The sequence below is a fragment of the Notolepis coatsorum genome, assembly GCF_963971535.1.
Source record: "Notolepis coatsorum genome assembly, chromosome: 17".
In the NCBI taxonomy this organism is placed as follows: Eukaryota; Metazoa; Chordata; class Actinopteri; order Aulopiformes; family Paralepididae; genus Notolepis; species Notolepis coatsorum.
The window spans coordinates 6,309,429-6,320,639 of record NC_140181.1 but is presented as its reverse complement, the minus strand read 5'-3'; the positions used below and the strand labels follow the sequence as shown (position 1 = coordinate 6,320,639).

At 40.7% G+C, this 11,211-nt stretch overlaps 1 protein-coding gene across 1 annotated transcript in view; it reads right to left on the bottom strand.

Annotated features, from left to right (window-relative positions):
* The window catches only part of LOC311243438 (E3 SUMO-protein ligase ZBED1-like), a gene marked incomplete at both ends in the record, with an annotated part of 136,473 nt that extends 128,630 nt beyond the window's left edge, over window positions 1-7,843 (bottom strand). The window contains 4 exons of the mRNA XM_084332668.1: window positions 5,343-5,637; window positions 5,820-6,006; window positions 6,259-6,766; window positions 7,345-7,843. Of these exons, the coding sequence (XP_084188794.1) occupies window positions 5,343-5,637; window positions 5,820-6,006; window positions 6,259-6,766; window positions 7,345-7,843 (1,489 nt within the window). The remainder of the gene's footprint in view (window positions 1-5,342; window positions 5,638-5,819; window positions 6,007-6,258; window positions 6,767-7,344) is intronic.
* Between the last annotated feature and the right edge of the window lie 3,368 nt (window positions 7,844-11,211).

The following is an 11,211-nucleotide window of genomic DNA, read 5'->3' as shown; positions in this document are numbered from 1 at the left end:
TTTTGGTAGTAGCAGTGTGAACGTTTCCCTACAGGCATGCCTAGTATTATACTTATGTCGATCATGTGTACATGTTAGCTGTGAATACAAACAGATAGGTTCTCTTGAGATATATATATTCCTCATGAACAAGATCAGGCTGCAATCCAGTCTGTCTTCCACATTCAACCACAACAGCTTGGTATGCATCCCCTCCACACTGTTTCTCATTGAGCAGTTCAGGGCCAGACGGGCCGCTCTGTTCTGAGTGAGCTGGATCTTATTGAGCTCTTGTCTTGAGGCATTAGACCAGACAGCTGGACAGTAGTCAAGGTGAGAAAGAACTAATGACTGTATCACTTGCTTCAATATCAGATCGGCTAGAAAATACCTACACCTTCTGATAATTGAAATACCTCTGCTCATTTTGGCAACCACATTGTTGGTGTGAGTTGACCATGAGAGTGTTCCATCAAGTGTGACACCCAACAGCTTTGCCTCTCTAACTTGCTCAATAGCTGTTCCGTCTAAAGATATACTTAGCTTCACGTCTTTTCTTATAGTATGCTTGGATCCCAATATTAGGCTCTTGGTTTTTGAGATGTTTAACTTCAGCCTGTTTTCAGACACCCAAGTGGACACTAAGTTCAAATCTCTCTCTCCATCTCTCCTCTGTATCTCCCTCTCTGAGACTACTCCCGGTCTGAGACTACTTCTGTGTGTGTGTGTAACCAAATGCATACCTACATGTATGACCTATATCTATATAATACTTTTGGATATGAGCATTCTTTTCAATAAGTATGGAAGCCTGAACACAGAATGACACCAGTATCACTGACTACCACGGCAAGCCTATAGAAAATTATTCTATTTAATAATAATAATAATAATAATAATAATAATAATAATAATAATTATTATTATTATTATAAATGTCTCTCTCTCTGTTTCTTTCTTTCTTTCTTTCTTTCTTTCTTTCTTTCTTTCTTTCTTTCTTTCTTTCTTTCTTTCTTTCTTTCTTTCTTTCTTTCTTTCTTTCTTTCTTTCTTTCTCTCTCTCTCTCTCTCTTTCTATTATATTACTATTATATATCTATCTAAATATCTAAACCTCTGTCTATCTAGTGTGTGTATATGCATGGCATCAAATCAAAGTGTGTGTTGCCTGTATTGATCAGTCACACTATACCCCCATTCAGCTGTAATTGTTCCCTGCTGTGCCTTTGTTTCATGGTGTGAATTAGTCATTGAAATTAACATTGACATCACATTGAATTCTGGGAAGGAGTGTAGTTCCCTTATCATTAGCTGAATTCACTGAATTCCCTTCAGAGGCTCCTGCTGCAAATTGGTAATGACTGTACCAGAATGTTTGATAGGACATTGATTGAAAACTATCGTCTCAAATTTGACAATTGATGGCTTATTTTGAAGGTATGAATCTGTAATTTTATATTATGTAACAAAAAAAAAGGGGAAATTCTCAGGAGGAGGAGCTATTTAGGTTAGACTTCTTTTTTTTTGTATTTTATTTTTTTATTATTTTTTAAACAAACATATAAACAAACATGACAACACACGATAAGATATACAAGCATTAATTGTCAGGGCACATCCAATGAGATCACCTTTTGGTTAGTTGTTTTATATAAGATATACCCATAATACCTGTTATCTAAAAAAAAAAAAGAAACCTACACACATATGCTCAGCTCGAACCCCCCCCTCCCGGACCCCACCTTGAGAAGTACCTCCACTATCCCTCGCACCTAACCAGACACTACCATTATAAGCTAGCTTTTATTCTCTCCACCACTTCTAACCACATTGACATTTTGGATTCATTGAGACCCAGAATTCTTGCTGTAGATATTTCATGGTAAATTACATCGAGATATGTAAGAAACCAAACTTTACGGCAAATTTTTTCCGGTTGAAACCAGCGTGATGCGATCAGCTTTTTGGCTACTGTGATACCCGATAAAACCAATCTCTTTAGCTGTGGATTCACTGCAAACTCAAAAACATCATTCAACAGCAATACCGAGGGGTGTACAGGTATATTCCAAGATACGAGTTTTGATATTTGTTGGGTCACATCTTTCCAGAATGCCTTAACTGGTGAGCAGTCCCAATACATGTGCATAAATGTCCCTTCGTCCCCATTTGTACATTGGGTGCATTTGGAATCTTGTTTGAGCCCCATTCGGCACAGTCTTATAGGAGTCAAGTATGTCCTGTGAATATAGTTAAGATTGATTTGTTGATGATCCGGGTTCCTTGATGTAAGTCGGACATTTGCCCAGGCTCCTTGCCAATCAAAGTCATTTTCCAGGTCTGGTATATCCCTCCTCCAGACAGAGTCAAGTTGGAGGGTTTCATACGAGGACGTTAGTAATTGATGATAAAATTCTGAAACAAAACCTCTCGATGTCTCTCTTGAGTAGAAGAATTTGTGGTATCTGTGGTGTTCAATTGGTCTGTCTAATGGAACACCGTGAGACTTCAAATATAGCTCTAACTGTTTGTGAAAAAGCCATGTGGACTTGGTGAGATTAAATTTTTTGCGTATTTCTTTATCACTACAAAAACCCTGTTTGTTAAAAACATCCCCTAATGAGTGTATGCCTTGCTCTTCCCATATAGGGAATCTTATAGGTCGTTTTCCAATTAAGAGAGCATTGTTATTGAATAAGGGAGTATGATTGTGCCATTCTTGTGGGTTAGGATTTTTTTTTTGTGATTCACGCCATATCCGGATCGCATGAGTAATTATGGGGCCAAATTTTCGTTCACAGTGCTTGATTGGTAGTTTAGTGTATGCTATGTCCTTCAGTCTATGTGGGGCTACTATGTTTTCTTCTATTTTCCTCCAAGATGCTAATGCTTGGGAGTCAAACCATGTTGTCAATGGACTTAATGAGTACGCCTTAAAATTAGAGCTGGGCATAGATTAATTTTTTTAATCTAGATTAATCTATATGCAATCCTGGAATTAATCTAGATTAATCTAGATTAAAATGGCTCAAAAAAAAAAAAAAGGTCTGCCTAAGGCATTCAAAATATGTGTGTTCTACCCAAATAATGACCAGAAGTAAGTCCTTACTTTTACTTTCCTCCTTACGTTTCTCAGGCCAGGTGGCCCATTACACCATGAGCCCATCTCCCGTTTCCAAAATGCATTACAGACTGTTTGAAAAAGCTGTTTTGCTATGATAATTGGTAATGAAATATCAAAATAATGTTCAATAAGATGTACTTGTGTTTAATAAATCGTTTTATTCACACAAATAAATAATATCAGTACCGCATTTCAAACTTTCAAAGAGAGAGAGAGAGAGAGAGGAGAGAGAGAGAGGGAGAGGGAGCCTCTGAGTTTCTGCAGTTCTCCCATCTCTCAGACAGCAGCAACAGAGACACCAAGTGGTGACAGAAGGGAACAGCAGCAGACTGAACGGTTCAACTTGAGGTTAACTGAATGAAAAAAAAATATGCCGCTGAAGTGCTCTTGAGCAAGGCACTTTACCCCCAACTGCTCCAGTGGAGTTACTCAGTGTTGTTTTATTCACACAAATAAATAATATTATCAGTACAGAACAGTACCGCATTTCAAACTTTCAAAGAGAGAGAGTTTCAGCACTCTTTGATGAACATTGTTACTCAGTTGTGACTACAGTGGAGTAGAGAGCACATTATAGACAGGTCTGCAGGCTAAATCAGTCTGTAGACTACAGTGGAGTAGAGAGCACATATCAGTCTGTAGACTACAGTGGAGTAGAGCATGTAGGGGCCTATACAGACAGGTCCAGTGATGTGACAAACTACCAAACTGGAAATCAGTTAATATAATCTGACAGAATGTGTGTTAAAGGAACATGCCAATCAGGGGTGGCCTTAAGCATCTGGAGGCCCGTTTCAAGAGCTAACTGAATAGCACTGTGTTGTTTATCAACTAATAGTCTGCATTGAATAGCAGTGTGTTGTTTATCAACTAATAGTCTGCATTGAATAGCAGTGTGTTGTTTATAAACTACTAGTCAGCACTGAAGAGCACTTTGTTATGCATCAGCGGACATAAAGACAGCTTAAACAAATCCCTCAATTAAATTAACAACAAAAGCAATGCCATATATTTATCTTGGGAATTAAAAGTGCATGAAAGTACTGCTGCTGGTCCTTCCTGCTGACCTGTCGTACAGAACTTGTAAGTCGCTTTGGACAAAAGCGTCAGCTAAATGACAAAATGTTGAGCAAGGCACTTAACCCCCAACTGCTCCAGTGGAGTTACTCAGTGTTGTTTTATTCACACAAATAAATAATATTATCAGTACAGAACAGTACCGCATTTCAAACTTTCAAAGAGAGAGAGTTTCAGCACTCTTTGATGAACATTGTTACTCAGTTGTGACTACAGTGGAGTAGAGAGCACATTATAGACAGGTCTGCAGGCTAAATCAGTCTGTAGACTACAGTGGAGTAGAGAGCACATATCAGTCTGTAGACTACAGTGGAGTAGAGCATGTAGGGGCCTATACAGACAGGTCCAGTGATGTGACAAACTACCAAACTGGAAATCAGTTAATATAATCTGACAGAATGTGTGTTAAAGGAACATGCCAACCAGGGGTGGCCTTAAGCATCTGGAGGCCCGTTTCAAGAGCTAACTGAATAGCACTGTGTTGTTTATCAACTAATAGTCTGCATTGAATAGCAGTGTGTTGTTTATCAACTAATAGTCTGCATTGAATAGCAGTGTGTTGTTTATCAACTAATAGTCAGCACTGAATAGCACTTTGTTATGCATCAGCGGACATAAAGACAGCTTAAACAAATCCCTCAATTAAATGAACAACAAAAGCAATGCCATATATTTATCTTGGGAATTAAAAGTGCATGAAAGTACTGCTGCTGGTCCTTCCTGCTGACCTGTCGTACAGAACTTGTAAGTCGCTTTGGACAAAAGCGTCAGCTAAATGACAAAATGTTGAGCAAGGCACTTAACCCCCAACTGCTCCAGTGGAGTTACTCAGTGTCAGACTGTGGTTGTACTGGGCAGCTCCCAGGTGTGATTGGAACTGTGTGACTGAAGCAGGGCGTAGCTGAAAAAGAGCATCTGTGCTCAGCGAACCTACCCTGGGTAAATAAAGGTTAAACAAAAACAAAACAAATGGCTTGACTCAATCAGTCTCTATTTCTCCTTCTTCCACCAGTCACTAAGGCAGACCAGCTTGTTGACATTGTCTGGTGACAAACTAGCTCTCCTCTTCTGCACAATATGGCCCGATAAAGAGAACAGTCTCTCGCATGGGACAGTTGAGGCAGGGCTCCCCAAGTACTTCAGGGCAATGTGGGCCAGCTTACCGTAGGCGGCAGTGTGGTCTGACCACCACTTCAGTGGACACTGATCCAAGCTGGCACTTGGCTCTACCTTGTACCTCTCCACAAGATTGGGCACTGGTGAGTCGTCATCAGACTCCGAGTCTGATCCCATCACTAGTGTTTTCTTTTTAGGTGGCTCAGGGTTCTCCTCCCTCGGGGGCTGCAGAGCAGGTTCTTCTGCCTTCACCAACTCACTCAGTGTTGCCCACACTGGCCCCCTCTCTGCTTTGGGCAGGCATTTGAGGTCCTTAAAGCGTGGATCCACAGCAGTAGCTACCTTTGATGAACAAAAATAAATAATAATTAATTGATGATGAAAAAAATAAAAATTAAAGTAACTTTGCAAATCCAACCACCATATTTCTTCATGACTCATTCATCTATCCATTGATCAATCTACTGGCTTAACAGTCTATAATGGTCAGACAATACAGTTATTTTCTAGTCAGTCTCACATACCTTCAGCCATTCCAGGTTACTTTTCTCCCTCCGCTGGTTGAGGTCCTGGGTGAAGGCATTCTTGAATCGCACAATGTAGGCAGGATCCTCATCCGAGATCTTCATTGCGTGCTCAAGGTGGCGCAGGGCAGGTAGAACCACAGAGCAGGATACATACTTGTCCCCACCAAGGAGCTCAGTGATGTACCTACACACACAAAATATGGCCAATTAATTTAACTCAGATTACACTCTTTTTTTAAAGTTCTGAAACACACACACACACACACACACACACACACACACACACACTTTAACTAAGATTACACTTTTATAAGTTCTGATTCTGAATCATTTATAGTATTTAAGGGCATGTATTTCTTAATTAAATACAAAGTGACTTTTAAAAGAAGTTGTATGCCAATTTAAGAACACGCTATCTTTGTAGACCATACAGTACCTGCATGGCTCCAGCAGTTTCTCCAGCTTTGCCAGCTTCTCGTATTCAGCATCTGTTGGGAGGACCAGCTTGTGCTTATGCTGGGCCAGCGTTGCGTGCACTGGGACTCTGTTGCGCCTCAAACGATTGATCATTGCAAGGGTGGAATTCCAATGTGTTGGAACATCTTGCACGAGTGACTCTGGCTCTTGTTCACAGGATGCTTGCTGGACATTCAGCTCATCTGTGTTGGCCGGACTGTGTTTGAAATGTCCGACCACTTTTCGACACTTGGCCAGGACACCATCAAAACCACTATCCCGAAGGGACATTACAATGGCCCTCTGTATGAGGTGCGCAATGCAGGGCATGTGCTCGAATGGCAGTATCCTCCCTGCTGCTATCATGTTGGGAGCGCTGTCTGTCCCAATGGTGGTGATTTTGTCGGCTATCTCCCACTGATTAGCGACGTCCAGAAACTGCCTGGCACACGCCTCTGCAAAGTGGCGCTCCTCTGTTTTAATCACACCTAGTACAGACAAAGTAGATCAGAATAAGTTTGCTAGTAAAAAATGTATACCATATACAAGAAAAACAATCCACAGTTTAAACAAGAACTAATTAAATGATAATAATAATAAAGAATAAAAATAAAATAAAATATCTCACTATTCAGATCACATTTGACTTTCATACTGACAATTTTTAAAATGTATATTACATCCCTTAAGCTCGCTATGGAGAGAATTCCAAACCTTTACACCAATAACTGAAGGACACATCTGTTTAAGTTTATAAATTTTATTTAATACTACATGCCACGGTGGGTTGGTTTCAGGTTGGAATGAATATTCAGCCAGTTGGATGGTTATATGGTTGGATGGCTGGGTATCCAGCCTGAATGAATGAATGAATGAATGAATGAATGAATGAATTAATGAAAATGTTATTAACAGATTGCAGAATGGGTACAATACAGTACAGCTCAATACACACAATTGTTAAGGGGATGCAGACCAGAGAAAGACGTTTGTCTTGTTTACATCAGGGTCCCCCCTGAAACCAACTTAACCGTGGTCAATTAAATAAATTAAATAACAAACGTACCCAAGGCGAACGAGTGAAGTTCCCAGCTGGCATCGATGAAGTGTGCAGTAACGCCTAGGTAATTATCGTTGCTGACCGATGTCCAATGGTCCCCAGTCAGTGCTACACACGACGCCGCGGCCAACTTCTTTTCCTTCACAACTTTCTCTGTGGCGTGTTGGTCATGAATTCTCCTCATGATAGTTCGCCTCGCAGGTAGCTTGTAACACGGGTCGCCTGTCGCCGCCCGGAGAAGAAGCTCGAGTCCATCATCTTCAACCACGCTGATAGGCCGGCAATTGATGGCAATCCACTGGGCTAGGAGGTTAGTCAGCTTGGCTGATAAAGCTGTGCTGACGGGCTTGCCTTGGTTGCACTCAAACAGTGTAGTTTGATGAGCACTTTTCCCCGGTGCAGCTGTGCTTGGTCCGGCCGCGGCGGCACCTTCCTTCATAACATCAATTTGATGCTTCTTGCTCAGGTGGTATTTAAGACTCGAGGAACTCCTACAGTAGGTCATTTGCGCTTTGCACAAAGTGCAAATCACCTTCGTCTTGTCGAGGTTTCCATCTGGAAGCTTTTTGAAAATAAAATACCCCTGAAGCAAACTGTGCTTAATGTTACCATAGATATCTCTTCTGCTCACAGCGTCCGCCATTGTCATGCAGCTCAGCTGATGGTAATGAGCTTCACGCATGCCCCGCTCACGTGTTCACGAACTTCACGCCCCTCCCCCTCCCCCCACACACACACACACACACACACAGAGTAGTTCGACCAGGTTGGTATGGTATACATCCGCGAATGTCCCAGACGAGACCCAACGCTGAAATTTTTTTTAACAGCGTTAATTATATTATCGCGCGACACTAGTCTCGCGATAACGCAGCACGTTAACGCCGTTAACGGCCCAGCTCTACTTAAAATATAGGTGGATCTTTTTATACGTGGTGGTTTGTTATTCCAAATAAATTTGTATGTGGAGGAGTGTAATCTTTTCCAGTAACCCTCTGGAGGGGGTAACGGTAGCATTGAACAGAAGAAGTTGATTTTAGGTAGTACATCCATCTTAACTATTGATATCCGTGCTTGTACTGTGTTCTTAAGTTTTGCCCATCTATCAAGGTCGTCTTTGATTTTGTTTTGGATTTTTGTGTAGTTGTGCTTCACCGTTTGTCTTATGGTAGGGAATATTTCCACTCCCAAGCATCTGAAATGTTTTACCATCGGTATCTGTCCTGGGAGGGTTGTATCTTTTTTTGCAGGGGTGTTAAGTGGAAGGAAAGCCGACTTCGGCCAATTTATCTTAAATCCCGATAAATCACCAAAGTCCTCAATCAACTTGAGCAGATGAGGCAATGTGGTGTTGGGGTTTTTCATGAACAATATTACATCGTCCGCATATAAACAAATTTTTTGTTGTGTGCCCTTGATTACGATAGGTTCTATGGATTGGGATTGTCTTATATATTGTGCTAAAGGCTCTAATGATAGATTGAACAGTCCGGGACTAAGAGGACAACCCTGTCTGGCAGAGCGTGATACCGGAAATATTTCAGAGATGATTGTGCCTGTTGTAATCATGGCCGATGGGTCTTTGTATAATACTTTAATCATATCGATGAATCCTTTTCCTAACCCCATCCTTTCTAGCACTGCCCACAGATACGACCATTCCAGCCTGTCAAAGGCCTTCATAGCATCCAGGGACAGCATCGCCTTAGGTATGGTGTCCTCCTTGTCGGCATCAAGTACGTGCAGTATACGTCTTATGTTCTCAGTGATCAGGCGGCCTCCTATGAAGCCAGTTTGGTCCGGGTGAACTAAAGATGTCATATGCTTTTGTAATCTGATGGCTAATACCTTAGAGTACAGTTTGATATCTGTTCCGAGGAGGCTTACAGGTCTATAACTACCGCACTCGTTGGGGTCTTTGTCTTTTTTAAGGAGGACTGTTATGAGTGCAATATTGTCAATTTTATGGAAGTTCCCCTCCTTGACTGAGTATAAGATCATATTTAGTAATAAGGGGCCAATTATGTCCCAACAAGAAAGGTACATTTCTGATGGGAAACCGTCTCTTCCTGGAGCCTTACCACTTTTCATTGCGGTTATGGCCTTCTTGAGTTCCTCTAGTGTGATCGGTATTTCTAACTGTTTAGCGTCATCCTCTGAAAGTTTAGGGAGAATAATTTGATTAAGAAATGTGTCCATTTTGTTTTGATCGAAGGTCATTTCTGATTTATATAAGTCGGAGTAGAATACTTTGAATGTATCGTTTATTTTTACAGGATCTGTTACAAGTACTTGTTGTGCTCTAATGGTAGTTATATCTGCAAATGTTGCATTAATTCTTAATCGCATGGCTAATAGGTGGCTGGGTTTGGAACCATGGGAGTACTGCTGTTGTCTTGTGCTGCATATTTGTATTTCCGATTGTTGTCTGTATATGGCATTGATCTCTATTTTTAGTACGTTAACTTGATTTTCTAGTCGAGTTGAGTTGTTGTATTTCAGAGAATTAAATAACGTTGAGTAAAGCGTTTCCAGCTCATCCAGTTTTGTGCTTTGATTCTTGCGCATTTTGGAGGAAAAGCTATCCGTGAAGTCTTTGATCATTCCCTTTACCGACATCCATATTATTCTGGGGTCTTGCACCGAGTTTGCATTCTCCCGTTGGAATACTATAAGAGCTTCTTTGAGTTGTGTAATGAATTCCTTGTTGTTAAGCAGCAACGAGTTAAATCGCCATCTTGGGGCTCGGGAGGATAGTATACCAAATGTACCTTTAAGGAGTAAATAACAGTGATCTGATAGTGCGTTGGGTATCATTTCCACTTCATAATTATCAAATAGTCTCTGTGATGCAAAGACATAATCTATTCTGGATAGTGTCTTATGTCTCGCAGATCGACAAGAGTACTTTCGGGTCGTGGGATTAAGTAACCGCCATAAGTCCTTTACACCTGTAATCTTTGACCAATCCTTTAATGCCTTCGATGAATTCTTTTGTTCGCTGGAAAAGGCGAGGTAAGATTTGTCTATCCTTGGGTTCCAGATGGCATTAAAATCCGCTCCTATTATAAATGAGTAATCGGGAATGTCTAACATTGCATTGGTTAGTGTAGTGAAGAAATCTTCTTCGTACAAATTTGGGGCGTATACCGCTATCAACGCTATTTTCCTGTTCTTATGTTCAATCTTAGCTATAGTTATCCGACCTTCTACATCAGACCATACTCCCTTTAGTACAATATTCAACTTACGTTTAACGACTATTGCTACACCCCGAGTTCTCGTACCAATAGAGGAGTGACTGATATTATGGTATATGTTGTCCGCTAATTTACCTATGTCTTTCCCTAGAATGTGTGTTTCGCTTAGCAGAGCAATGTCCACATGTTCTTTTTTCATCAGTGTGAGCACGCTTTTGCATTTGAGTTGGTTATTTATTCCCCCGGTGTTCCATATCATTATATTCAAACTAGCCATAGTCTATACATGTTGCATTGTAATTTTTGGTAATGCTTCTAGAGTGCGAGGCAATAATAGATATACATCCCACTAGTGAGGTCCCGTTGAGAGCCGAGCTTAAAAACATACATATATACAAATAAAAATCCCCTACCCTTCCCTCCCACCGAGAGTCGTACAGGATTGTGTTCCATGAACACAACCTTTGCGTATGACTCTCTCCCTTGCACCACCGGATATCCCAGAATGATCCAATTATCCTTAACATTCCTATGTATACCATAGGATCTAACACTCTAAATTCTACCATAAGTAGAATGTCGACTGTGGCTTGGCCACTTACCCGTAAAAAATAAATAAATAAAAATTTAAATGAGATAAACTAAAAATAAAGACCAAAAATAAGCTTCAATT